Source organism: Panthera onca, chromosome F1 (genome assembly GCF_046562875.1).
Source record: "Panthera onca isolate mPanOnc1 chromosome F1, mPanOnc1 haplotype 2, whole genome shotgun sequence".
In the NCBI taxonomy this organism is placed as follows: Eukaryota; Metazoa; Chordata; class Mammalia; order Carnivora; family Felidae; genus Panthera; species Panthera onca.
Genome location: NC_138355.1, coordinates 38,596,262 through 38,622,346, shown reverse-complemented (window position 1 = coordinate 38,622,346; position 26,085 = coordinate 38,596,262). Strand labels below are relative to the sequence as shown.

At 49.3% G+C, this 26,085-nt stretch overlaps 1 protein-coding gene and 1 long non-coding RNA gene across 4 annotated transcripts in view; one reads left to right on the top strand and one right to left on the bottom strand.

Moving 5' to 3' along the window:
- Positions 1-18,968, bottom strand: part of LOC132686302 (uncharacterized) — a 31,121-nt gene extending 12,153 nt beyond the window's left edge. For both annotated transcript variants that reach the window (XR_009613573.3, XR_009613572.3), the window contains exons 1-2: positions 18,578-18,968; positions 10,405-10,500 (exon numbers count right to left, since the gene is read on the bottom strand). This is a non-coding gene — a long non-coding RNA (uncharacterized LOC132686302). The remainder of the gene's footprint in view (positions 1-10,404; positions 10,501-18,577) is intronic.
- Positions 17,260-26,085, top strand: part of MAPKAPK2 (MAPK activated protein kinase 2) — a 44,631-nt gene continuing 35,805 nt past the window's right edge. The window contains exon 1 of one of the 2 annotated variants that reach the window (XM_060644006.3): positions 17,260-17,851. In XM_060644006.3, the coding sequence (XP_060499989.1) occupies positions 17,567-17,851 (285 nt within the window). In that variant the 5' untranslated portion in view covers positions 17,260-17,566. The remainder of the gene's footprint in view (positions 17,852-26,085) is intronic. The other variant, XM_060644007.3, reaches the window with a different exon arrangement.

The window sequence follows — 26,085 nt, the reverse complement described above, 5'->3', positions numbered from 1 at the left end:
CAGCAGAATGAAGCTGTGCGTGTGTGCGTGTATGTGTGCACGTGTGCAGACAATGAAATCCATTTTGTAGCTGATGATTTAAGGTATCTGGGAATGCCTAGTAATGGAAGTCCACAATGGGTATGGATTCAAGAAAATATTTGGGCTGGATTTGTAGATTTGGGGGTCCTGGGTACAGAGTTAGCTAATAGTTGAAACCTGAGAAGTAGCAGGGAATGATTGGAAAACGGTCAAAGAAGGAGACCAAGACAGCACAAACACCTTAGGGACAGGTAGGAGTGAGGAGCCATTGAAGGCAACTGAGCAGTGGACAGGGAGGTAGAAGTCGAATTCAGTGTGATGTCCTGAGAATCAAGGTAGAGGGAGGCTGAGGAAGAAGGGATGACTCCACGCGTTCAAAGCCAGCAAAGAGATCAAACTGAGGAAGTGAACTCGGGTGAGAAGGAGGAGGAAGGTGGCAGAGACAACAGCCTGACTGCGGTGGAGCTGAGGAGACACGGGATGAACTGGACACAGGCAACGCAGCTGCATGGCTCCTGTAGTGAGTCTGCTGGGAAAGGGAAGGGGAGAAATGGGGCAAGTGTAGGCAGAGGCAGGGCTGAGGGCCGGGGGTGCCTCCACACGGTACAGGATTGGGGGAGGAGTCCGCAGAGTGGGAGTCGGGCACTTGCTGTCAGTTACCCATGCAGAAACCAGCCCTCTCTTCCTGGGTGGTAGGCTTCTTCCTACCCTGAGAATTCCAGTTCCTTTTGTCCAGTGATTGGTTTAAGATGGACATGTGACCAATTTCAGGCCAATAAGATATAACGGGAAATCTGCTGAGGTTCTCTGGGAAGTATGTTTTCCCTTGATGAGTAACATAGTCACAGGAAGCGGGGCGGGGGGGGGGGGGACCTTTAAAATGTATTTGTATGCTTGTATTATTTGTATATGTTTTACCCCTGCCTCTTTCGTTGCTCTGCTGAAGGCTGTCACTTGGGGGTGTGAACCTTAGAGCTGCTGCAGCATCCTTGCAAGAGTGAAGGGGTGAGCTGAGCTGGTGAGTGGGGACAGTCAGCCGAGGACGGCAAAGCAGGAGGATGGTAACACCTGGATCCTTGGTGGTACCTGCTGAGTGGCTGAACAACCCGAAATCACTTCCCTTCAGTCTTATTAAGAAACTATCAGTTTCAGGGACGCCTGGGTGGCTCAGTCGGTTGAGCGTCCAACTCTTGATTTGGGCCCAGGTCATGATCTCGGTTTCTTGAGTTCGATGCTCATGTCGGCACTGTGCAGAGCCTACTTGGGATGCTCTCTCTCCCTCCCTCTCTCTGCCCCTCCCCCTCTCTCCACCTTCTCTCTCTCTCTCTCTCAAAATAAATAAATAAACATTTTTTTAAAAAATAGTGAGGCAAAGCATCTTTGATTAGAGCTTCTTTCCTAAAGTAGCAGTCAAAACCACCACTCTTTAAAAAAAATTTTTTTAATGTTTATTTTATTTTTGAGAGAAAGAGAGCATGAGAAGGGTAGGGGCAGAGAGAGAGGGAGACACAGAATCGAAAGCAGGCTCCAGGTTCAGAGCTGTCAATGCAGGGCCCAATGTGGGGCTTGATCCCATGAACTGCAAGATCATCACCTGAGCGAAAATCAAGAGTCAGACGCTTAACCGACTGAGTCACCCAGGCATCCTGGGGGGCAGATCTTTCTAATAGTTCTAATTGGCCACATTTTGGGCTTTGGATGTCATGTTTTCCTCTGGAATTTAGGCAAAAGAGCAGTGCTCTCTTGACTGAGGATTCGAGAGGCAGAGCTGTATTCCAGACCATGGGGCCTGATAGAAATCCAGAGATGTGCAAACAAAGGAGGCAGGAGAGAAACACCCAGAAGGCAGAACACTCTTCTCAGGGCTCCTGAGGAAGGTACAGGTGTCTGGGAATTGAGTACCCACCCTGGAGAAATGTACAGTCCAGGGGAGAGAAAGTCCTAACATGTAACTAATAAAGACCGAAGTGTAACAAGCACAGGGTTGGAAACAATGGGGGTTGAAGGAAACAGATCTAGTTAGCAGTTACTAGAATATTCCAGGTAAGCAAAAACTAGGCCAGTAGCCGGGGAGATGGAAAAGAGGGCAGGATACAGGACGCCTCGCTGAGATAGAATCAGCAAAAACTGCCAACCTGTTAGATGTGGGATGTGAGGAGAGGAATGGATAGAAAGACCAATCAACTCATACAGCATTGAGAAAGGTCTTTTTTTTTTTTTTTTTTTTTTACGTTTATTTATTTTTGAGACAGAGAGAGACAGAGCATGAACGGGAGAGGGCCAGAGAGAGAGGGAGACACAGAACTGGAAGCAGGCTCCAGGCTCTGAGCCATCAGCCCAGAGCCCGACGCGGGGCTCGAACTCACGGTCCGTGAGATCGTGACCTGAGCTGAAGTCGGATGCTCAACCAACTGAGCCACCCAGGCGCCCCGAGAGAGGTCTTTAAAAATCCTCTAAATCAAGGGTGAAAACCAAACTGTCATTTCGCTATGGAATACCTTCTTCAACAAAGCCAGACACAGACATTCAAGGCACTTGGGGGTAGGATGTGTTTTTCCCTTTTCCCTTTGCTTGTTCAGGAGTTGGACACACACCAGGGCAGGAGAAGAGACGCCAGCCCCGGTGTTCCGCACAAGGATTCATACAGGTCTATGCAGGGCCAGTTCTATGGGCGTGTGACCCATGCAGTCACACAGGGGCCTGTGTTTAGAGGACCCTGTGCTTGGTTTTATCGTTCTGCTACCGCTCTTTGAAATTCTTAATAAGCTCTGAACGAGGAACTCTGCATTTTCATCTTGCACTGGGTCCTGCAAATTAGGAGCCGGAGCCTATGGTAGTTGGTGCTGGGAAGAGAAGCAGAGGTTAGAGGCCAAACAACGCAGTCCTTCGACAAGCTCTGCGATGCTGAGACAGCCAGGGTGGCCGTGGACGTGAAGAAGAACGTCCTAGCAGCTGTAGCCTACTTTACAGCATTGCTGTGAGTATTGAAACCAGCAAAAACACGGGAAGAGTCCAGAACAGCGTCTGGCACGTAGTGATTTGCTATTTAAGTGTTTGATGGCATGATTAGTCCCTCTCTGCACCGACTCAACAGCTGACAGCTTGAGGTTATTCATTCACAGGGTCACAGTTAAATTTCATTTTCAGTTTTAGGGGCACCTGGGTGGCTCAGCCGGTTGAGTGTCCGACTTGGGTTCAGGTCATGATCTCACGGTTCGTAGGCTGGAGCCCCACATCGTTGGCTTTGCGAAGACAGCTCAGAGCCATCTTCGGATCCTCTCTTTCCCTCTCTCTCTTCCCCTTCCCCACTTGGGCTCGTGGGCTCAGGCACACACTCTCCCTCCCTCTCTCTCTCTCTTTCAAAAATAAGCATTAAAGAAAATTTTTTAAATTTCATTTGCAGTTTTAACCTATAACTTGCCATCCAGTCCCGGGCTGATGATTGATCTTCGGGGGGTGGGGGGGGGGGAGGGGAGGAATCCAACAACAATAAATATCATAATAAATAAATGTGCACCATCGCATCCTGTCACCTTCCTGACAACGCTCTTTTATGTTTATTTATTTTGAGAGAGAGGGAGAGAGAGAGAGCATAAATGGGGGAGGAGCAGAGAGAGAGAATCCCAAGTAGGCTCTGTGTTGTCATCGTTGAGCCCAACGCAGGGCTCAACGCAGGGCTCGAACTCACTAACCAAACTGTGAAATCATGACCTGAGTCGGACATTTAACTGCTTAACCGACTGAGCCACCCAGGTGCCCCTAAAAACGAATCTTGAGCTCCCTGCTTCCTCCCTCCCTGGATCTAAAGGAAGATTATGTCCCTGCTGTCATCAAGATAATGGCTCCTTCCCGCACTTCTCTCCACTTCCGTCTCAGTCCCGAGAGCCTATAAAGTGTAAAACCTTTGTCCTTTAGAGTACAGCTCTTGACTGGTGGTAAAAAATTAAAACCCTGGCCCGACACCTCTATTCCATGAACGCTTTTCCCAACCAAAGTCTGAAAGCTGTTCCTCCTACCCCTCCTAATCTTAGATGTTCTCAACATGTTCTTGGTAAGAGGGAACTCTCTCTTATTGTCCTAGGGTTTCAGGTCGGCAGGGACTGCACATTTTTTCCTTAGCTAAAACAGTTGTGGTTTTTCCTAAAAACTTTGCAAGTTCCCTGTAGACTTGGAAATTCCCTTCTTGGTTATAGCTCTTAATGGATGCAGAAGAATCCTGGCCTGGTCCTATCTTTCCTGCTGGTCTGCTTGCTGTGTGACTCTAGGAGGTCAGCCTAAACTCTCTGGGCCTCAATTCACAAGGATTTCCTTAGCTGGGGCAGATTGGAGAATGGAAAGGTTTGGGGAGGATTTATTTCCAGAGGACCTTGGAAGAAGAGATTTATAAATGTCTCTATGGTAAGAATAACCATTTGGGGAGCTAACAACCCATTTAGATCCCTCCTCTTGAAAAAAAAAATGAGTTTAATAATTTCCGCTGCTAATTACTAACCCCCACCCTCACCTCCATGCCTGCCTGCACTCCCAGCTGTTGATTGATGGAGTAGATAAGCTGTAGTCTCCCTCTTCCACCTATGTGCACACTTCTGGCAGGCCCTAGATAAATAGGAGGCAGAGGCAAGTCCTTAGAATTATTATTATCATTATGATGATTATTATGCTTTCAGCATGAGAAACAGGAAGTGAAACTGACTAAAACATCCAGCGATAAATGCCTAGCCCCATCTCCTCCGCCAGACTTAAAGGCAGAGAAGAAGCCAGCCAAAGAAAACTGTGGGCCACAGACTCTGTCAACCCCGTGTGTGTGTTGGGGGGGGGGGGGGTGTGGGTGTGGGTGTGTGGGTGTGTTACAAAGACTGTCTCTGAATAACTAGTTTCCAGGACTTGTGATCTTTTACCCTCATTCTAATGCCCATGCTTCCTCCTTCATGTGATATCCTCAGGGGCCTTTCTTACGACTTCCTTCCCCATTTCCTAGAGAGAGCTTCCCATGGCTCTCAGAAGATGTTAAAAGGACCAGCCCAGTGAGTAACTGGTGCATCCGTACACACCTGGCCTGCTGAGGCCAGGTCTGAGCCTTACACCTTTCTCTGTCGCTTGATTTGTCGCCACGGCAGACATATTTCCTGGGCCAGAGGCCTTTCTTCCCTCACCTTTCAGGGGAGCCCTGTTTTCTCTTCTGGCCTGGTCACCTGACACTTCATCTGCTTGGCTGATTATTCACAGCCTTTGTCTTTTTCAGTAATCGATTGTGGACAAACGGCAGTCAGAAAACAGGGCATCAGGGCCAATGTAATTATCCCACGTTGACATTTCCATTTGCAGCACCGTGGCCTCTGGAAACCCTGAAAAATAGTGAAAATGACCTGATTTTCATACTACCTTGTTAGCGCAACTTCCCGTGGAGAAAAGAGGAGACAGCTGTGTGGGGAGAAAATGAACCAAGCTGGTGTTTCAGAAACGCCTTCTCATTTGGACAACGTTCTGAAAACTACAGAGGGAACAGATGCGGAAAATGCATCAAGGAGAGGTAGCAAAGACAGAGAAAGAGCGAGCAGGGTGCCGGGCTCTTGTGCTAGTCCTGGGGCCCATGTCTTTTTATGGCTTTTGTACCAAGATCTTGAGCCAGATTAACAGAGTGTTGGAATTTTGCTTTGGGAAAAATATAACCATCGTAGTCTCCTTACGATTTAATAAGGTCCCAGTGAAGCCTACCCAGGGGTTGGGATGGCGCTGAGGCCACAACAGGGTAACTGACAGAAGAAGAAAACTCCAGGATAGAGCTCTCTACCCCAAGTTGTGACGACAGTTGTCTGCCTCCGGATCGTCCCCTTCCGGCTGGCCCTGCTCCCTGTCCAGGAGACCGTGGTGCCTAGGAAGACACTGTTGAGTCCTGGCTTCCTGTGTTCAAACCCCCATTCCAGTACTTCCTGTAAGTCACTAAGATTCACTGGGCCTCAGTTTCCTCATCTGGACCCCTGGAAGGATATTAGTAACACCTACCCTATAAAGTTGTTGTGGAAATTGATTGGATTAACACATGGAAAGCACTTAGAAACCCCATCAGGAAGACACTAAAGCATATGGGGGCCACTGTCATGATTTTGTCTCGTGCGCCACCCTCCATTCCATCCTTCCAGAAGAATGTAAGTGTCACATTCTGTGACAAGCATTGGGTGAGTCGCTAGGGATGGAGAGTTTGCAAAACATAAATCTCCGGGGGCTTCGCTCTCTCTGGGGGGTTTCTCTTCTTAACAGAAAATAGGTGGTGCCGCACTGACTCCCATTCTTCCTGGTTCCTTGACCCTGTTCCTTGACCCTGTTCCTTGACTGTTTGCCTTCATTTGCTGCTGCTGCTCCCCTGCTCTTTCCCTTCCCAACTCTGCAGAAGATAGGTCCCAGATGTCTCAGCCAAAAAAGGCCCCAGCGTCCTGATAGGCTCTTCTCTGACTTGTCCTGGTGAGGGAGCCCTGGGAGGGGCAGGGCCCCAGGGAGGGTGCTGGTCTTTCTGCTCAGCGGCTCCCCCTTCCCAGGCCCTGGGCTCCTCCACACACACTCTGGAGAAGCTGGAGGAGGGCCACCAGGCTCTGTAATAACCACACTTCCTCATGGTAAACAAGAACCAGATTCCTGGGGAGTGACGCGGGTGGGAGCCCTGTGGCCGATCAAGGCAGCCGTGTGACTTGAAGGAGCACCTCTGCTCGGCCTTGACCTGTCTGGGGAAGGTTGAGGGGAAGGCTGCCCACATGTCCCTCTTTGCTACCCTTGCAGCCGTACTCTGAGCTACGGGGTCCTTCACACCAAATGGCCCTGCAGACTCTGGCTCTGGCATCCTGGCTCACTCTCACAATCAGGGAACATCTGCCCCGTGTCTCCTGTGCCCGCATTTGTCTCACCCTCTTCCCTACTCCTGTACCTAACTCCCACCCTCGGGTGCCTCCCCGTCCCCCCCGCACCCTGCACGAGGAATCGTATGCTTCCCTCACTGTTGCCAGAAGAAGCCTCACGATCCCAGGAGGATGGCTTGATCCCAGGAACTCAAGAGTGAAGGCTGCAATGGAGGCTGGGCCGGCCCATGAGCTGCCTGGGCCTTCTGACTTTGGGTGGCTGGTCCAGAGCTTCCATCTGAACAGCGTGACTTGGGAGTTTAGGATCTGATGTCTCAGGAATGGAGGCCAGATACGGTCCCTGCTCGTTCTAGTTCCTGGGTGGAAGGTTGGATTGGCTCAAAGACCTCTAGAAAGGGCTCCACAAGAAAGGGGGGCAGAGAACTGGTAGCTGAGGGCTTAGGACGGGAGGGGGCAGTTTGTTAGATATCTTTTTGGGCGTTTGCATTTGTTCCATGTGAATGTATTGAAGTTTCCAAAATAAAAAAATAAAAATAAAAAAAAAAAGGATTCTGTGAGTTGGTAAATCTTCTGTATGTTAAGTTATAGAGAAGTGTCCCTTGACCCTTGTCCCCTTGACGGTGAGACATCCAGCTTAGACTTCAGGCTTAGAAGGGCCGCTAGAGGCGGGTGGCTGCTCAGGTCTGAGATTTTCCGAGCATCTGAATGATTTGCAATGTTGCACTGGAAGGAGAGGCATTGCTGAGCACATTGGTCCAGGAGGAGAAAGGACGTACCTGCTGTGCTCCTGTGATCTGATCCCTCCGGGTCTGGAAGGCCAGGAGTCTCCCATCTAAAGGACCGCAGGAGCCCGGCTCCACCCAGAGAGGTCAGCCGAGCAGGCCATTTGTGTTACCTCGGTCCCTGGGGGTCCACAGGGAGGGGGTGGGCCAGTGCCAGCACCCTGGGGACCCAGTGTCTTCTCTGAACGTGCCAGAAGCCACCTCAGTTTTCCAGGCATTGTGTATTAGTCTTAAAACTTGTTTCTTTAAAAATATTTCTCTCCTTGGGGCGCCAGCGTGGCTCAGTCGGCTAAATGTCTGACTTCAGCTCTGGTCATGATCTCATGGTCCGTGGGTTCGAGCCCCACGTCAGGCTCTGTGCTGACAGCTCAGAGCTTGGAGCCTGCTTCAGATCCTGTGTCTCCCTCTCTCTCTGCCCCTCTCCTGCTCATGCTCTGTCTCTGTCTCTCAAAAACAAATAATCGTTAAAAATTAAAGAAAAAAACCTTTCTCTCCTTTTTATTCTCAATCCTTACATTCATGTAATGTGTTGAAATTTGCATAGCACTTGCGCAGATGTTACCGATGGCTCCCTATTGCCCAAGTCCAAAGCTTTAGTAGAACTTCTAATCTTTATATCTGCCTCCCACCTCATGTCTTGACACTTTCCCACACACGTCCTATATTCCAGCCCATGCCGACCACCTGTTGCTTCTACGAGCCACACAATGTCATCTTTCTCTCCATTCCATCATTCAGTGCTACCTCTTTCTCCTCCCCTTCCATGAGAACTCTTGCCCGTCTTTAGATGCCTAAGTCAGATGTCACCTCCTCGGGGAGGACTTTCCGGATGAATCTGTCTTGTTTATGAGTTCAGGAGCACCATACTTAAACCCTCTCAAGGGCCACCTGGTAGGGTGGCTATTACCAAAACTGAAACCAACCAAACCAACGCTAGAAAGTAATGAGTGTTGGTTAAATGGAGAGACACAAGAACTCTTGGCACAGCTGGCGGGGATGTAAAAGATGTAGCTGCTATGGAAACAGCACAGGAGGCAGTTCTTAAAAAGAATGAAACAGAATCATCATATGATCTAGCAATCCTGCTTCTGGGGATAGACCCCAAAGCATGGAACGCAGAGGCTCCAACAGGCATTTGTACATAGTGCTCGCAGCAGCCGAAGTGTGGAAGCAAACAGGTGTCCACTGAGGGAGGGACGGATAAACAAAAGGTGGTTCATACATACAACGGTGTACACATACACAGAGCCTTAAACAAAGAAGGACATTCGACACATGCTACAACATGGCTGAATCTCAAAGACATTATGTTCGGGGAAATAAGCCAGTCACAAAAGAACAAATACTATATTTGTATGTATATTCGTATGTGTATATATTCATATGTGTGTGTGTGTCTGTATATATATATATACATGTATATAAGCCAGTCACAAAAGAACAAATACTATATTTGTATATATATTCGTATGTGTGTATATATTCATATACGTGTATATATATATATATATACATGTATATAAGCCAGTCACAAAACAACAAATACTATACTTGTATATATATTTGTATATGTGTACGTATATATATATACACATATATATACGTACACACATACATATATACATACACACATACATATGCACACATATATGTGTGTGTATATATGTATATATGTATATATATACACATATGTGTGTATATATGTATATATATAAATACACACATATATGTGTATATATATGTATATATACATACACACGTGTGTATATATATACACACACACATATGTGTGTATATATGTATATATATACACACACACATATGTGTGTATATATGTATATATATACACACACATATGTATATATATGTATATATATACATACACACATATATGTGTATGTATATGTATATATATACATACACACATATATGTGTATGTATATGTATATATATACATACACACATATATGTGTGTATGTATATGTATATATATACATACACACATATATGTGTGTATATATATATACATATACACACATATATGTGTGTATGTATATATATACATATACATACACACATATATGTGTGTATATATACGTATATATACATACATATATATGTGTATGTATATATATACATACACACATATATGTGTGTATATATACGTATATATACATACATATATATGTGTATGTATATATATACATACACACATATATGTGTATATATATGTATATATATACATACACACACACACATATATATATATATACATATACATACACACACACACATATATATATATATACATAAAAAACTTCTTCTCCAGGCACCCAAGGCCTGTCAGGGGCATCAGGGCATCCCCATGCCCAGCACAGTACTTGGCACTAATCGGTGCCACCCAGTCCATCTTTATTGATACGAGACGGGCACAAAGTTGATGGTGTGTGTGGGGGGGGGGCATCTGCAGGTCGGTCTCAGGCTGGGCCACATTCCAAGTCACCTCTTTCAGCACATCCAAGTTTCCTCTGCACCTGCCGCTCCACTGGAGGGGGGGGCGGGGCTCTAGCTGTCTTTCCAGCACCGTGGGGAGACCCTTGCCAGCATCAGTGAGTGAGCATCCAGGAGTGACAGGGACTTGCCTGCAACATGTGCTACACGGGTCACGCAAAAGGAAAAACCTACCCTCGTGTTATAATGAGGCACCGGAAGTCCTGAGAGTGTGAAGTTTTTAGGGTCACACACCTACCTACCTATATGGTGCTATAGTTGTGGTCTTCGGAGGAAGGAGACAAATGGGTGATTGCCATATGTCCTTTTCGTCTCCACAGTACTACAGCTTTCATAGCCTAAGAAGATAGGTGGGGGAAAAATTAGCTCCTACCTCTGTCGTGAAATGAGCAAAACCAAAACAAAACATAGTATATGTACTACATATATCTCACATATTTCTGTCCTCCCTCAAAAGCTTATACGTGCTAGGATCCCAAACTCATTAATGCTTCATTGACTTTACTCAATGCCTTTACCTCTCCTAGAGGGAGAATCTTTGGAATCAGAGTAAACTGCAGGTCGCAGAGTGTGTTTCCTTCTCCTGAACCATGCACACAGGCTGAGATGGCATCCCCAGAGAGGCCTGGCAGGTGTCAGCTAGCTGGACCACTTACAAGAGCATTTAGGACCACAGACTTTGACATATGTGGGAACAGCATGAGTCCGAAGGCTGGCTCTTCCCACTCCAGCGCGATGACTTCGGCCGGGTATTTAACCTTTCTGGGCCTTGGTGGTTTCCGTGATCCAAATGGCAGAAATACTGCTACGTACAGCCTTGTTGAGAGGATGGAAGGAGATAATTGGCACGAGAATATCTACTGCAGTATCACGGCTCACGTTTATAGAGGTCAATTACTATGTGTGGGTAACAGTTCATAATGTTTCACGTGTATTTAAGTTAGGGAATTATCACCCCCTTCATTATAAAAAGTGCGTTCTGAGGTGTGGTTAACATGGCAAGTGATAAGTGGTGGAGATGGGAGTTGAACTCAGAATTTGATTCCCCCATGCTCTACTGCCTGAAAGTTATCTTCTCATGTGAAGCTAATATCACCATACCCTTAGGAAACCACTAGACATTCCACACACACGCTGGCACACCTCTTCGCCCCCTTTCCTACCTTCCCATTTCCGTTTACTTTACTTTTCTTGTTTTTTTTTTTAATGTTTACTTATTTATTTTTGAGAGAGAGAAAGAGATGAGAGAGAGAGAGAGAAAGAGACAGAGAGAGAGAGAGAATCTCAAGCAGGCTCTGAGCTGCCAGTGTGGAGCCTGACACAGGGCTCAATCCCACGAACGGTGAAATCTTAACCTGAGCCAAAATCAAGAGTCAGACACTCAAGCAAATGAGCCACCCAGGCACCTCTCTGTATACTTTTCTTAAGTGAAGGAGGGAGCAAAAAAACCAAAACACAAAAAAAAACCCAAAAACCTGGGGACACAAGATTACCAGGAAAAGATAAAATGACCTCCTAGGTTGACACACTCTGGTTGTGTCCCTGGATGTCCCCTTTTCCTTTCTCCCTTCCCCAGTTCACTCTCCAGGCTGAATGCTCATCTGAGTTGTAACTGACATGCTCAATACAGGGTAGTTTGAAGGGGCAAGACTGACTCCAGGGACAGGGACCACAGCCTTGGGCCGTTTTGAATGTGGTAGAATATTTACCTCTTTTCCCTCCATTTCCCATACTAACGTGCAGAATTTATAATTAGGCATCTTGTAGTCCTGATTAGCCTCATTTGTGGTCCCTTTAGACATGTTATGTTTGTTGGTGGGCAGAGGCTAAGTTTCCATTCCCCTCTGGGTACTTCCTTCTTTCTCTTTCCATTCCCATTCTTCCCCTCTAGTCCAGCTGCTCCCTGCTATGGCATTAAACCCTCAAAGGTTGGGGTACAGACAAAGGCATCGGGGGGGTGGGGGAGCAGAGCATTTCTTCCCCTCTGGGAAGCCCTCAAGTAGGGCATTGTCGGCAGCATTTGCTTTGGGTAGAATTTCTTGCTGTGGACCAGCTCTTAGCACTTTCAGAGATTTCAGAAACTTTTGTAACTAATGGTTCTTCTGTATCTGTTATCCTTGAAGACATTGAAGACCCTCATTTTACCAAAGAATTACTAGCCTATCTCTCCCTGGTCCCAAATCATTTTCCTTCCCAACGGTGAGTTTTCAGTGGACAGATCTTTTCCTCTGAATCACGCTCCCTTTCTTCAATGTTCTGCTTTTTGCCATGCTAGCGTTAGATACAAAGTCTACTTTATCTGTGTGCCTATGCGTATCCAGCAGCCAGTGGATGATTCTATCTCATCAAGAGCATGCTATCTGAAAATTTCCAAGAAATTCACCTCCATAGATCCCTCCCCTCTGTCATTCAGTCATAATGTCACAGCATAATAAAATAAAGAGATGTTTACTCTCTGATGGCGTGAAGGCCGGGTAGGGGAAGCTTGGAGAAGAGAGTTCACTGTGGAGTCATATTTATCCCATAATATAACTGAGCTATGCAAATTAACATAGACCTATACTAGAAGGTTGAAGGAAATTGAAATGTGGGAGATTTAAAGTATATCTGAAAATGGAAACTATAGCCCATAGCTCTTTGGGCCATTCCTGCCCAGAAATGGCATATACTATCTTTCTGACATCAAGAAGGATTTGTGGGTATATGTCTGCTCAGGGTTTAGACTGGGGGCCATGATCATGGACTTTGGGTCACAAAGAACTGGGTTCTGTCCTTGGCTAACTCTGTCACCCTAGGAAAGTTATTAATTTCTCTAGGACTCAGTTTCCCTTCCTAAAAAATAAATAAATGAGGATAACAGTACATACCCCATAAGGCTATATAATAGGTAGGATAAGTAAGAGTTAAGTTTGGGAGTGATAGAAAACTTGATATATCAGTTACTATAACAAGAAGGACATTTATTACTCTTTTATATAAAAGTCTGGGTAAGTGTGTTAGGGCTGATATGATGGATGCTTGCTTCCCCCAGGACATAAGCTGCTTTTATCCTTTCATTCTGTCATCCTCAACCTATGGCCTCTATTTCATGATCCAAGATGGCTGCTCAGGCTCCAGCCATTAAGTTTTCATTCCAGCCATCGGGGAAGAGAAAAGAGGAGGAGAAGAAAAAGGACTACCTCTACCTTTCAAACCCTTCCATTTACAAGTCGTTGGCTAGAACTTCATCTCATGAACACAACCAGCTGTAATGGAGGCCGGGAAATGTAATTTGTAGTCCAGACAGTCATGTGCTTAGCCAAACATTGGAAGGTCTTTACTACTAAAGAGGGGGAAATGGGTATTGGCTCAAATAACTAGCAATCTGCCACAGATCTTTATGAGATGTAAATAAGATGATGCACAGAGTAAGCACCCAATCATCACCATTACCATCACCATCATCATCATCATCATCATCCCCATGAGAATGTGGAGAATACTTTGAAACCCATCACCAGATGCTTCTTTATGTTAACCTCATCTTGTTAATAATGTCATTCTTACCCACCTCCCTTTTAAGACACTATTAGTTTTTTCTTTTATGAAGGTCAGACACTTATACCTTATGAAATAAAATTATGGAAAGCAAGAGAAAACTGAGGAAAACAAGGGAATGGTGAACACGGGATTCTAGATAATGGTTCTCTTTGACGCTGGAAATAGAGGTGGGGTGGTATGGTTATTTCATTGTCAAAGCCCTTGTTTTTATTTTGGGCAGGAGATTCACAGGAGACTCTTGCATTGTTAAAAATAATGAATAACCAAATAAAAGCAGAGATACCTGGACCAATGATCCAATACTGGGGCTGTGTTGTGAATCAAGGATTATAAATAATCTGACTCTATGCAATGAGGTCTTTAAATTGTACAGTATCACATGGCATATGTCTGTATGTCAAGAATAGACAACAATAGTGCTTTCTATCTGCATAGACCTTTAACTTTTGAAGTGCTTCTACACATCCATAAAAACTGCTTAAGAAGTTCATTACACGTGGCTGAGGGCTTGGTATTATAAAAATAGGACTTCGGACTTGTGCGTCCTAAGGGAAAATCGTTTATTTTATTCTTACAGTAGTTTTGTGAGGCAGGCAGGACAAATGTTTTATCACTATTTCACAGATGAGAAAGAAGGAACTGAGAGGGCAAGGGACTTCAGTGAGGTTGTGTGGCTACTTGGTCAGCAAAGGAACTTTAGACTAGATCTCTTGCCTAGTGCTTCTTCCTTTAGGCAAGCTCACTCCCAGTTATTACGCATCTGTTAGGCATTTATTCTGTGTTACATGCCAGGCACACCATGCCGATATGTTTGTGTTTACGTAGGTGCGTGTTTTCCGGGTACTGGGTGCAGTTTATGCGATCTCTGTGCACACGCACACATACACGTCCTTGTTGTCCTTGTGTGCCCTGAGGCCTACGTGGCCCATCTAACTCCAGGAGGAATCCCCAGCTGGGGTTTCAGTTGTCTTGTTATTCCTAGGTCACTGGGCTTCAGCATTTCCCCAGAGCCCCAGCTAGTTAGGAAGGCAGCTTTGGTATCAGGGACAGATCTCCCGGCAGTGGGCACAGAGCACAGGAACCAGCCAGCAATGCTTTAATAAAAAGAAGAAGGAGAAGGAGAAGGAAAAGGAGAAGGAGAAGGAGAAGGAGAAGGAGGAGAAGAAGAAGAATTTCCTGATTATTTCTAGTTTATGAAGAAATGATCATAAACACTATCTCATTAAATTCTCATTGTGTTCATAAACACAATCTCATTAAATTCTCACTCAGCCCTGAAGTCCATGTTATTATTTTTCTCATTTGCTCAGACACAAAGAGAGGATAAATGGCTTGCTCAGGGTAACTCAACCCGAGGGCAGACTTGAACTCAGGTCACTTATTCTCTGAATTCTTTTCTTTCTGCTGTGCCTTTCCATCTCTGCAAAGGCAAAAAAGACCCTTATCTTCCTTCTAGTGGTGTGGGGAGAAGCTGTGAAAGCTCCATGCCAAGCAGTAGAACATCCCTAGTGACACCCTCTGTGGACAGAAAAAGAACAACTCAGAGGGCGGAGCAGCCCCAGACTGAAGACCTTCAATCAACAGAGAAAAAGACGGAGTAGCTGGAGCTTTCCACCTCCCTCTCTCTGCATCCTTTCTTGTCTCAGTCCTCTGGCATCTCCGGTGTGTGCCTCAGGGAGGCGATAGCCATACTACTAAACTGGAGAGGTCAAGGTGTTTTCCAATCTCTGTGGCCTTAGACAGTCTGTCTTTTAAGAGTCAGGGGGTTGGGAGAACTGTCTCACCACAGGCATCCTCGGCTACTGCAGCCACAGGTGAATCCCTCCAGCTCCCAGACCTGTGTCTGTGCCACTTTGGCCAAGCTGTTCGCTTGCACGGGTCTGTCTTCTCCACGGATTAACACCATCTACCAACTGCAAGGCTGAGCATGGCTTCTTGTATACAGTCAAGTTGTGCACTAAATGAACTCTGCTTCAAAAGAGCCAATATTTATGTTAGGGGAACTGGCCCCAGGGAGTGAATCCTGCTGCCCTCCCTGGAAGGGAGACTCCTGCCTTTTGCTCTACCTCTTAATCCTTCCCTGCCTGGGCTCAGTCCCAAGGGCTCCTGTCCTCAGGATATCCCATTGTTTTCTCCCTATGCTGGGTGTCCTTGGACAAGGGGGATCTGGAGTATCGGAGGGACATATTAGGGGCCATGTGTGGCTATAGCTCAAGCCCCATTTTTAACATTTTATTTTATTTAGTTTTTTTGAGAGAGAGAGAGAGAGAGAGAGAACCCCAAGCAGGGTCCGGGCTTTCAGCCCAGGAGGTTTGATTCCCCCCAACTGTGAGAGCATGACCTGAGCCGAAATCAAGAGTTAGTTGCTTAATGGACTGAGCCACCAAGGCGTACCCCAAGCCCGATTCTTACTTTTGCATTACGGGTAATCAAGCTGAGGTTTTGTGTTCACCTGTCTGGTCTTTTTTCTCAACTGTTCTTAGAACAGGGAGGAGGTCAGCAGGGATGTATTAGATGATCATCCCCCACACCCATCAGAATGCATATAGAGGCCCTCCTGCAGCTTATAGTTAGGGCCTCCCCAGTCGCCTCCCCCTGACCTGGGCTACTATGGGCCCAGCTAGATCCTTGGTATCTTCCGCAGAGATATGGCGCTAATCTGGACTAGACCTCAGCTTCTTAAAAATACCCACTTCTCCTAATAGGCGTAACCCAGGGACTAACTTTTCCATGCTAGAAATCAGACCCTGGTCTGATCCAGACCTTCCTTTTGTTTCACCGTCTAATCTAATTCCACAACGCTGCAGAAAGGTATTGCTTTTCCTCCCACTGAGGGAGAGGTGCAAAGGCTTGCCCAGGGTCACACAGGAAGTCTGAAGGTCAGTCTATCCTTCCCCCCCCCCCCCCCCCCGCCCCGCAGTTTCCTTTCTTAGCTAATTTACATGAGAAACAGTTCAAAGTTATAATTGCTACATTGTTCAAAGTTACACAATGATTAAATCTTTTACTGACAAATTCACGAGAAAAGAAATGCAAAACTCAGAGGAAAATGGTCGCCCTAAGAACATGTTTAATATTTGCCTCACACCTATTTCTAGGAAGAAGGGCCCCTGTAATTCCCTGTAATTCATGCTCACGCCGCTTACACTTACTAGTCGGTCACCTCTCTCCTTCAAAATACACCCCTTCTTCCGATTGGCTGCTGCCGTCTAAAAGAGCCAGACGACTGGAGAAAAGTGGGTTTTCTATCTGAATTATGCGCCTACTTTCATACGCCTCCTTCTTCTCTTGGCTTGCCCCTGATCAATCACGAACCGGAGTGTCTCGGCCCCCATTCCCCTTCAGCGACCCCGCCCCCAGGCCGCTGCCCCGGCCAGCCACCCTCCGTCCGCACTCGGGAAGGCTCGCGTCCTCCCCTTTAAGGCCAGCCCCGCCCCCACGGCCACGCCTCCTTGGCCCCGCCCCGCCTCCCGAAGCCCGGCCCCTCCGACCCTCCCCTTTAAGGACCGGCCCCGGACGCAGACGAGGCTGTGACGCGGCCGCCGGCCCCCGGGCTGGGTACATTGTCGCGCGGCCGCTTCCCCCCGGGCCGGGCCCCCCGCCGTCCCGCGGTCCCCTGAGCGCCAGGCCCCCGGGGGGGGAGGGTGGGAGGGAGGGAGCAGGGCTGGTAGGCGCCAGCGGCGCGCGGCGGGACCCACGGAGCCCCGCGACCCGCCGAGCCTGGAGCCGGGCCGGGGCGGGGAAGCCGGCTCCAGCCCGGAGCAAACTTCGCCGCCGGGCGGGGGGTGGCGGGGACCCCGTCCGGAGTCGGAGGAGGGGGCGGCCGCGGGCCCTCCCGCCTCTGCTCCCGCGTCTCCGGGCACCATGCTGTCCAACTCTCAAGGCCAGACCCCACCGGTGCTGTTTCCCAACCCGCCGCCGCCGCCGCCGCCGCAGCCCCCCGCCCCGGCCCAGCCTCACCCCCCGACCCAGCCGCCGCCGCAGCCCCCGCAGCAGTTTCCCCAGTTCCACGTCAAGTCGAGCCTGCAGATCAAGAAGAACGCCATCATCGACGACTACAAGGTCACCACCCAGGTCCTCGGACTGGGTATCAACGGGAAAGTTTTGCAGATCCTCAACAAGAGGACCCAGGAGAAATTCGCCCTAAAAGTAGGTTCGGGGGCCGGGGGAGGGGAGGACGGGCACGGGCGGAGGCGGGGGCGGGGAGGCGTCCCGGGGACGACCCCCAGCGCTCCGAGCGGCCAAAGCGCACGGTCGCCGGGCGCGATCGCGCGGACCCTGCCCGAACCCGGCGACCGTCCGTCCCGGCCGCGGCGGGGTTGTGGGTCCCGGGCGCCCGAGGGGAGCCAAGTGCGCGGCCGGGGGCGGGCGCGCCGCGGGGAAGGTCAGGTCCGCGCCGACCACGCCGCCCAGACCGAGTTTCCGGTCACCTCCGGGTGTGAGTGGCGGGACCCGAGAGGACTCGTGAGCACTCTGCCATTTTGGGGTTTGAGCGGGATCCAGCCGAGTGGCAACGGTTGGCTTCGGGGCCACTTCTGCTAATTTCACCCTGGCTCGAGGAAGTGATTTTCGAGGCTTGTGGTTCCCCATCCTCTCCTCCCTCCTCTCTTTCTTTCTGCGGGCACAAAAGGCCCATTACTCATTGAGCTGGTTGGTCGGTTAGTTTGGAGAAGTCGGATCTCAGAGGTTTATTTAGCCTCGCTCCTTATTTGGGAGCCGGAATGTGTGATTTCACTTCCCTGGGCCTCCCGAGTGCGGCCATGCCGCCTTGGGGCGCGCCGGCCCGGGAGGTGCCAGCCTGGAGATTCCGCGGGGACACCGCCCCCCGGGCGCGGGGGAGGGACTGTTTTGATCCGAGAGCAGGCCCCCTCCTACCTTCAGTGTCTGTGAGGCTCCAGATGGGAGGCCAGCAGGCTCCAGCGCGATGTCTGCTGTTTCCATAGCTCCATTGATCATTGTGAACCGGGTGTCTAAACCACGGCTTGGCCCGGTGCTGATTCCGCAAATCAGGGATGGCCACTTGAGCCCTGGACGTGGGCGATTGGTGGACAGTACGACGGAGCGTTTTCCTTGAGCCGGGGAAACCCAACCTCTTTTTTTTTTTTTTTTTAAGGGGGGGGTGTGGTGGTTTCGGGGGGTTGGGGAATGAGGAGTTAAGTGAGAATACCTAGTTCAGAAGTTAAACAGAACGGACTTGGAGGCCTGATAAGGTGGGTGGGTCCCCAGTGCATCGTGAGCCAGTGTTCAGGGTCACTTAAAAAGGTTTTCCCCCTCAGACAGGTTTCAGATCAAACCACATCTCTAAAGGTGATATTACGCCTATTTCCCCTGGGGTGTCTTAATGATTGGAGGAGGAGAAAAATACTTCCTGTGTTATATTTTTCTCTTCCCCCTCATGCCTCCCCTCCTCAGCTAGCTGTATTTCAGCTATTAATACAACTCAGATAGGTGTGATAGGCGGAACTGTTGGAATATATAATCCGATGTAATAAAAGGCTGGCACTTTGCATTCCATGTGCAATTTCCAGATTTTCAGGCGTCTAAAATCATTTTCCTGCTGCTTTCATCCTCTTGGGGGACAGCTTTCAGCTAGTCCCAACACTGTCAGATTTCTTTGGTTTCTACTCTAAGCTGTTGCTGTGGGCTTTTAGCTGTTGTGACTTAGACCCCTTTCCCCATACAATCAACTGGGGACAGGGAGTAGGAGCTGTGGTTTAAATGTGTCACTGACCTTGGGGAATGGAATTGAGCGAGTGCTGTTTGACCACAGTTAACTTGTACGGGTGAGGAAGCGACAGACGCCCTTTCTGAGAGAGTTTTCTATCCCTCCGAGAGGCCATCTGCCCTCACCCATCAGCAGTTTGGGGACGAAGGCTGTTCATTCATTCCCCTGGATAGTTGGAATATTGCATAAAGACTTGAGAACAAAAGCTCTCAACCTCTTTTTATTCTATTTAATGACACATAAAACTCCACTCTAAAATGTTTTAGGGTGGCAATTCAGATTTCTTTTGTAATTCAGATTTCTGCGATTGTAATTAATAGGAGAGAGATTTGGATATGTCCCCCCGCTTTAGTTTTGAAAGGAAAAATCCCGCAGCATTTTAAATAACACTCATAATTTATCCCTCTCGGGTGGGAAGTGGGTGCAGATTGAAGTCAGTCTGTTTTGACAGGCAGTCTGCTCCCAGATCTTGTAAGTTGGCTCAACTGTTAAATTGCAGATTCCCACACATCTTTATGTAAAAACTTAATAATAGAGGAAGAAAGAAGGTATGAGACATTCAGAGACTGATAGTGTCAACAGCACTTCCATGTCCAAATATTGGCTAAGACATAATTACAGCTTGTAGGGGGAATCTGGCCCAGTGAATCCTGTCTGAGACACACACCAAAGAGATTTCTAGATCTTGAATCTTGGTGAAATTAACCTTCGGTGCCGAGTGGTGAAATGATTTTCAAAACCAGGAGCGTTTTGACTATGAAGCAAGGGGAGGTAGATGCTGCGGGCTAGGACGGATTGCCCCATCGGTAGGTGCCTGAGGAAAAAGGGATTCGGATCTCCACTCTCCACACAGCATTAGGCCATTCCTGGGGATTCGGGGCAGAAGCTGTGGGGCTGGAGCAGGGCCTCGGATGGGGGTTCTGACCTCTGCTGTTTCTCAGCTCTGAGAGTTAATGGGAGGTGGCAGATGCCCAGATGCCCTGCTCACTCTGTGGTCTGGTGACCTCTTAACCCTCTTAAGTGAAATCAGTGCTTTCCAAAAAAAAAAAAAAAAAAGCAGCCCCAAGCCACCTTGCTGCTTCTCTCCCTGCACCTCAGAGAGCTAACATTTCAGTGCTTTTAGTGCGTGCTGTGACCTTACCTCACCATCTCTCCTGGCTGCTGTTGCTAAGTTCTGAGTCATACCCATACTTCGTCAGAGTCGGAAGGGACTTCAGAGGTCATCGCATCTACCCCCCCTCGTCGTGCAGATTTGCGAAAACCAAGGCCCAGAGCAAAGACTTGCTTGAGGTAGTATAGCCCCGCGCTTGGCAGAGGCAGGATTAGAACCCAGGATGCCTGACTCCCTGTCTCAGGCCTCTTCCCACTTTGTAACTGCAGTGACGTCAGCAGACTCGGACCTGGGATTGGCTGCTGCTCCAGCCTAGGGAGCTACTCTCTTACCCCCTTGACTGGTGGCGAGGGGGTGCCGGGTGGGTATGTATTACCTCCCCAGCAATAACCCCCAAAGTTGGAAGGGCAGCTTACATACCAACTCAGCAGCTCCATGAGTTTTAAATATGGTTAACAAGCTTTTTAAAAATAATTTTTGTATACCACCCCCTCCCTTTTTAGGGCGTGTTTGATATAAATCTAACGTATTATTTTTTGTATAAGAACATGGGAATTCTATTAACTATTTCTTTGATACAGACGCCTGGTCCCAATCCACTTGTGTAATGGTTGGTTGTATTCCCCGTGGGGTTCCTCAGCTGCTTCCTGCTTCTCCGTGTCATGGTGACTCTTGGGTATTAGCTGAACAAATTTAATTAAAGCTGGCACTGTTGTCCCTCTCTGCTGTGTGACTCTGATTAGGTGAAGCACATTATTGCTTTACAAAATATAGAATGTTGTCCTCCCTTGTCTCTGTTTATCTTTCCATTGCGTGGATTAGAGAAAACAAGGTCCTGTGATGTCTTCTCCTTTCCTTTCTCCGGTGGTCCTCCTTCCCCAGGTCACCTCGTGTCACTGCGGTGTGGCTTCCTTTGTTGTTCTGAGGGGGAGATCATCGGAACTGCCCATGGTTGGTCTGAACACTGTTAGAGGGAACCACCAGATCTCCCACAGCCCCAAAGTACAGGCATCGTCCTCTCCAGCTCACATCATCCTGTATACCTCCCGGGGAGCGGGGAGCAAGATAGGTAGTGTGGCTGCATGAGGGGCAGTGTCCCAAGATGGGGTTCTCTGGATGGAATCACACGGTGAGGAAAGTTTCTTTGACTAATAAATCAGCCTCTTTCATATCCATTGAGGTTACAGGCAGTTAACAGTTTGCTGAGCATCCTATCGTATGCTTACTTGTGTGGAGGAGACAGACCTATAAAGTGCCTTAACAATTTAGGGGGCCAAGAAACCGATTTGGAGAAGGCAAAATTAACAAACTTGGTTTGCACGCTCCAGTATGGCAGCCAATACCCATGCATGGCTATTGAAGTTAAAATTAATTAAGCTAAATCAAATTAGAAATCAGTTGCTAGCCACATTGCAAATGTTCAGTAGCCTGCACGTGGTTAATGGCTGCTGAACTGAATAGTGCAGAAGAATATATTCATCCTTGTAGAAGGTTCTACTAGCCTTTGCTGGTCTGGAGGTTAAATCATGTGATTGGGAACAGAAGAGCTTTAGAAGGGAAATCTGGGAGGACCCAAGGAGCCATGGATGGCTCATTGCTGGGCCTCTGAGGTATGAGTAGATCTGTCCGGAGGGGATGGTGACCCTGGCTCTGAGGGGAGATCAGGTTGGCAGGGAGCATATAGGGCTAGTGGCTCAGAATTGACTCTGACCTAGTTTTGTGTTAAAAGCCGGTTTCAAAGTACTTGAGGGGCGTGAAGTAAACGAACAGGCTGTTGTAAAGCAGGGTGACAGATCACTGAGGTTTGGGCTAGGAGGTTCTAGTTTCTGGTTGCAGAGATGCCCTCCCCGTCTTGGGGCCTTGGTCCCTGTTTACTGCACCAGGGCTCTTGGTGTCCACTGAGGCAGGATCAAAGTTGGGTCGGCTCATGGTCCTTTTTCACTTGTAAATTCTGGGCTTTGATGGAGTTGAAAATAATCTCCAGCTAAGATCTGGGGTCAGTAGCTGATGGAAGTGGAAGGAAGAGCAGCCCCCAGGCCTTGAGACCAGATATCAGTGGGTGCCTGGGAATTGAAGGGGCTCCTTTTCAGGAGGATGAAGGCACTGGTACTCATGATTAAGATGTTTTGACTGCTTGGGCCCAGAGGAGTTGGCCCATCATCCGTTGATGATTCCCTTAAGAAGCAGGTGCAGGGATCCAGGGAGAGACCTGGAGGAGCCAAGATTCAGGACTGCAGACTTGATCCCTGCCCAGATCCTGGGGTTGGAGGAGGGGCCAAAGCTCCTGTCACCCGCAAATCCCAGGGATGTTTGGCAGCCTTGCCAGGAGGAATGTCAGCCACAAGCGGGGAAGGACAGGGCACTGGCGTCTGCATTTGAGTCCCTTCCACGGTTCCCAAGAGGCCCTCGCGTGTTCTGAGTCAGGACTCTTCCCTACTGGTTTGAGGTCCTCTCTTCTGCTGCAGGCCCTTCAAAGTCATGTGGGGTCTCATTTCTCCTCTCTTCCCTGGTCTGCAGCGGTGCTTCAGGGTCCAAGAGGGAGGTGGGCGGGCAGGGCACGGTTGGTGTCTGCTGTGTTCCAAGGGGCTGCAGGTGCTCTTGGTAATGGTTTAAGGCCCGGTGGTACAGAGACCCACACATCATTGCACCTTACTGCTGACACTCCCCGGCATCTTTCTTGACTCCTTCCATCCCACCAGAGCGGGAGGCTAGGCCCGTCCGGAGGGGTTCAGTGGTCTGTCCGAGGCCTTACCTGGCATCAGCATCAGGGACACAGTTCCCCAGGACCTGCTCTGAGTCTGGGTTTCTTTGGTTTTTTGGTTGCTAGAGGGAGTAGCGCTGGGAGTAGAGACCTGGCAGCACAAAACTGAGCTCTTGGCACTAGGTCTTCCTACGTAGGTCACCTCATAAATGGGGACATTGGTAAAGAGAAGGGGCCACGCCACTGGGCAGCTTGATGTAAACCAGGTATGTGACCCACATCAGACTTTGTACCCTCTCTGGGCTTGAGAGGAATACTGATATTTTGTATTTTAAGATGCATACAGATGCATATTTTTAGAGAAGAGCCTGTTATTATTTGTTATGTGTCGGATGGGAAAGCCAAACATGGGGTCCAGGCTATATGCCCTGCTAACTGGGCATGTGTCCTGCAGTAGGTCAGTTAAATTTTCCAGGTTTGGGTGCCCATGGCAGAGGTCAGGCTACCCATTGCTCCTGAGCACTGGCATTGGTGGGTAGCGGAAGGCTGTGCCGGGGGCAAGAGGCCAAGAGCTGGCCGGATGGCTTGCTGACCAGCCCCGTGTCTGACCATCAGCAGCGTCTGAGCCAGAGTGGATGCCCCTGGTGTGGCCTTGATGGCTCCAGGGTAGCCTGTGCCCAGTTAATTAACAGTCCTCCCTGACCAACCGTCACTTCTTTTGTGTGAAGACGTGGAAAGTGTTGCACCTCGCGCCTCGGCAGAGAGGATGGGCCAGATAACTCAGTGGGATGTGAATCTGTTCTTGCCTTGAAGTTAGAAGAATCTTAGTGTAGCGGTGTCTCCAGGCAGAGATGCGGAATTCTTTTGTGTTCCCTGTCTGCAACTTCTTCCCCACTTGAGGTGTGGGGCCAGACGTGGCCGCTGTGATCGGTTGTGCGGGCTGGGCCCTGCACAGGGGCACCAGCTGAGGGAGGAAGTGAGGGCTGCAGTCTAACCTACCGCTCGCTAGTCAGCCTTCGCGTTGGCTTGTGGCTGGGTCCATCCACATGGGTGCCTTCTTGTAATTCACCCAAAGATACGGTATGGGCTGGGGACTGTCCTGGGATGAGAGCTGGGGACTGATTTCTAAAGCTGACGAGGAAATTAGGATTTGCATCCAGGTACCACTCAGCAACCCCCTAGGGCTGGGTAAGACCGGAAATCAGAAGTCTAAGGAAGCAGGAGGAGAGAGGGATGCCTGGTGAGGTCTGTTCTCTTTCTTCTTCTTCCTGCTCACTAAATGCTAAAACAGTCGTTTCAACCCTGGAGCTTCGGACCATGGAGTCCTGTGCTCTAGGCCATCGTATGTGGCTGGATCCAGGAAGAAGAAACACAGTGGAAAGGGGGATGAGCCTCTGGCAGTGCCCTTTGGGGGGCTTTATTTCCTGATCCAGTAAACATCACTGTGTGCTAGCTGGCAGGTGGGAGAGGCTGGGACATGCCCCAAGGTCAACCCCCATCAGTAACTCATGTTCCCTCCAAGACGGGCCAAGCTGTGTGTTTATTCTGCTAGGAACATGAGCCGTCCCAAAGGGTCATATGAAAGGGCATCTTACTCTTGAGGGACGTTTCCAGGCATCTCCATGGCCCGTGTCCATCCAGCACTCATCTGGAAGGTGAGGAGTGGTGACCGAAGGCGGAAGCTATGTGGCCACCACTCGAAGCCTTTTCTGTCTCAGACAAGTTGTGGGTGACAAAGGGAGCTGTATGGCTGATGCCTTCTCTCTGCTTGGCTTCTCTCCACTGATTCTTCTTCTGAACCCAAAGCAAAGGTGAAGGGGACCTACTGACAGGTCCCCGCGGGCTCCTCCACCGACCGTCATGCTCTTATGGGGCGCCTTGCCCCCGACCCTTCTGTGGCAGGTGACTGAGTCAGTCATGTTGCTGCCATTGTGACGATCCATGTTATCTCTAGGCTCCCAGCCCACACACTGGATGGACACTTGCAACCTGGCCTCCCGCCCAGGGCCTCGACCTGTTACTCAGCCCCTCCGTCCCAACAGCTAAAAATAAACGTGCCGCTGCTGCAGTCCCCCCCACACAGCCCGGCCCTGCTGTCTGCCCCAGGGCTGCCTGCCACACCGCCGAGCCCACTCTCTCTTGTCACTTGTGGTCTCCCCATTTGCCCCCTTCTCTTGTAGCCCGAGCTTGGGAGGTGGTGGGGGGCAACTCACGGTTCTGAGCTCTGGGAGTGAGATACGATACCCGAAGCAGCACCAGGCTCGGTTTGCTCACAGCGCTCGGAAACGTGAGCTGCCCCCCACCACCTCCCAAGCTCGGGCTACGGGAGAAGGGGCAGTGCGTACAAAGGCTCTGGGGAGCCACCGTGCTTCTTCTTCCCCATGAGGGGAAGGGCTGGGAGGAGGTTGCAGAAGTTCCCCGGGTCAATTAGACTTTCCCCCGTGCTTGCCTCCTGCTCCGGCTTCCTCCAGGCTGCACCGGCAAGCAGGCCTCCCCGCAGAAGGTACACGGAGGCCAGCAGGAGAGCTCTGCCTGAGGCTGCCCCAGGCCCTCACCCCGACTGCCCTGTGACTGAGCTCGCTCCCTGCCCTGGGACTCCTGCCCTGCTGCTGAGCTATATTCTCCACCCCTGCAGCGTGGGGCTTCAGGTTACCACATTCAGAAGTGTGACCTCATCCTGTTGGCTTCCAAGGATAACTGGGCCCTGGCTCTCGGGGCCTCCCTCCTGAGTCAGGCCATGGCCCCTCTGGCCCTCCCAGCTTCGCCACCTGCAGGATGTCACAGAGAGCACGGGTCTCTTCTGCCTCCTGTGAGGGCAGGGGTGGTGCTGATCGGTGTCCACTGAG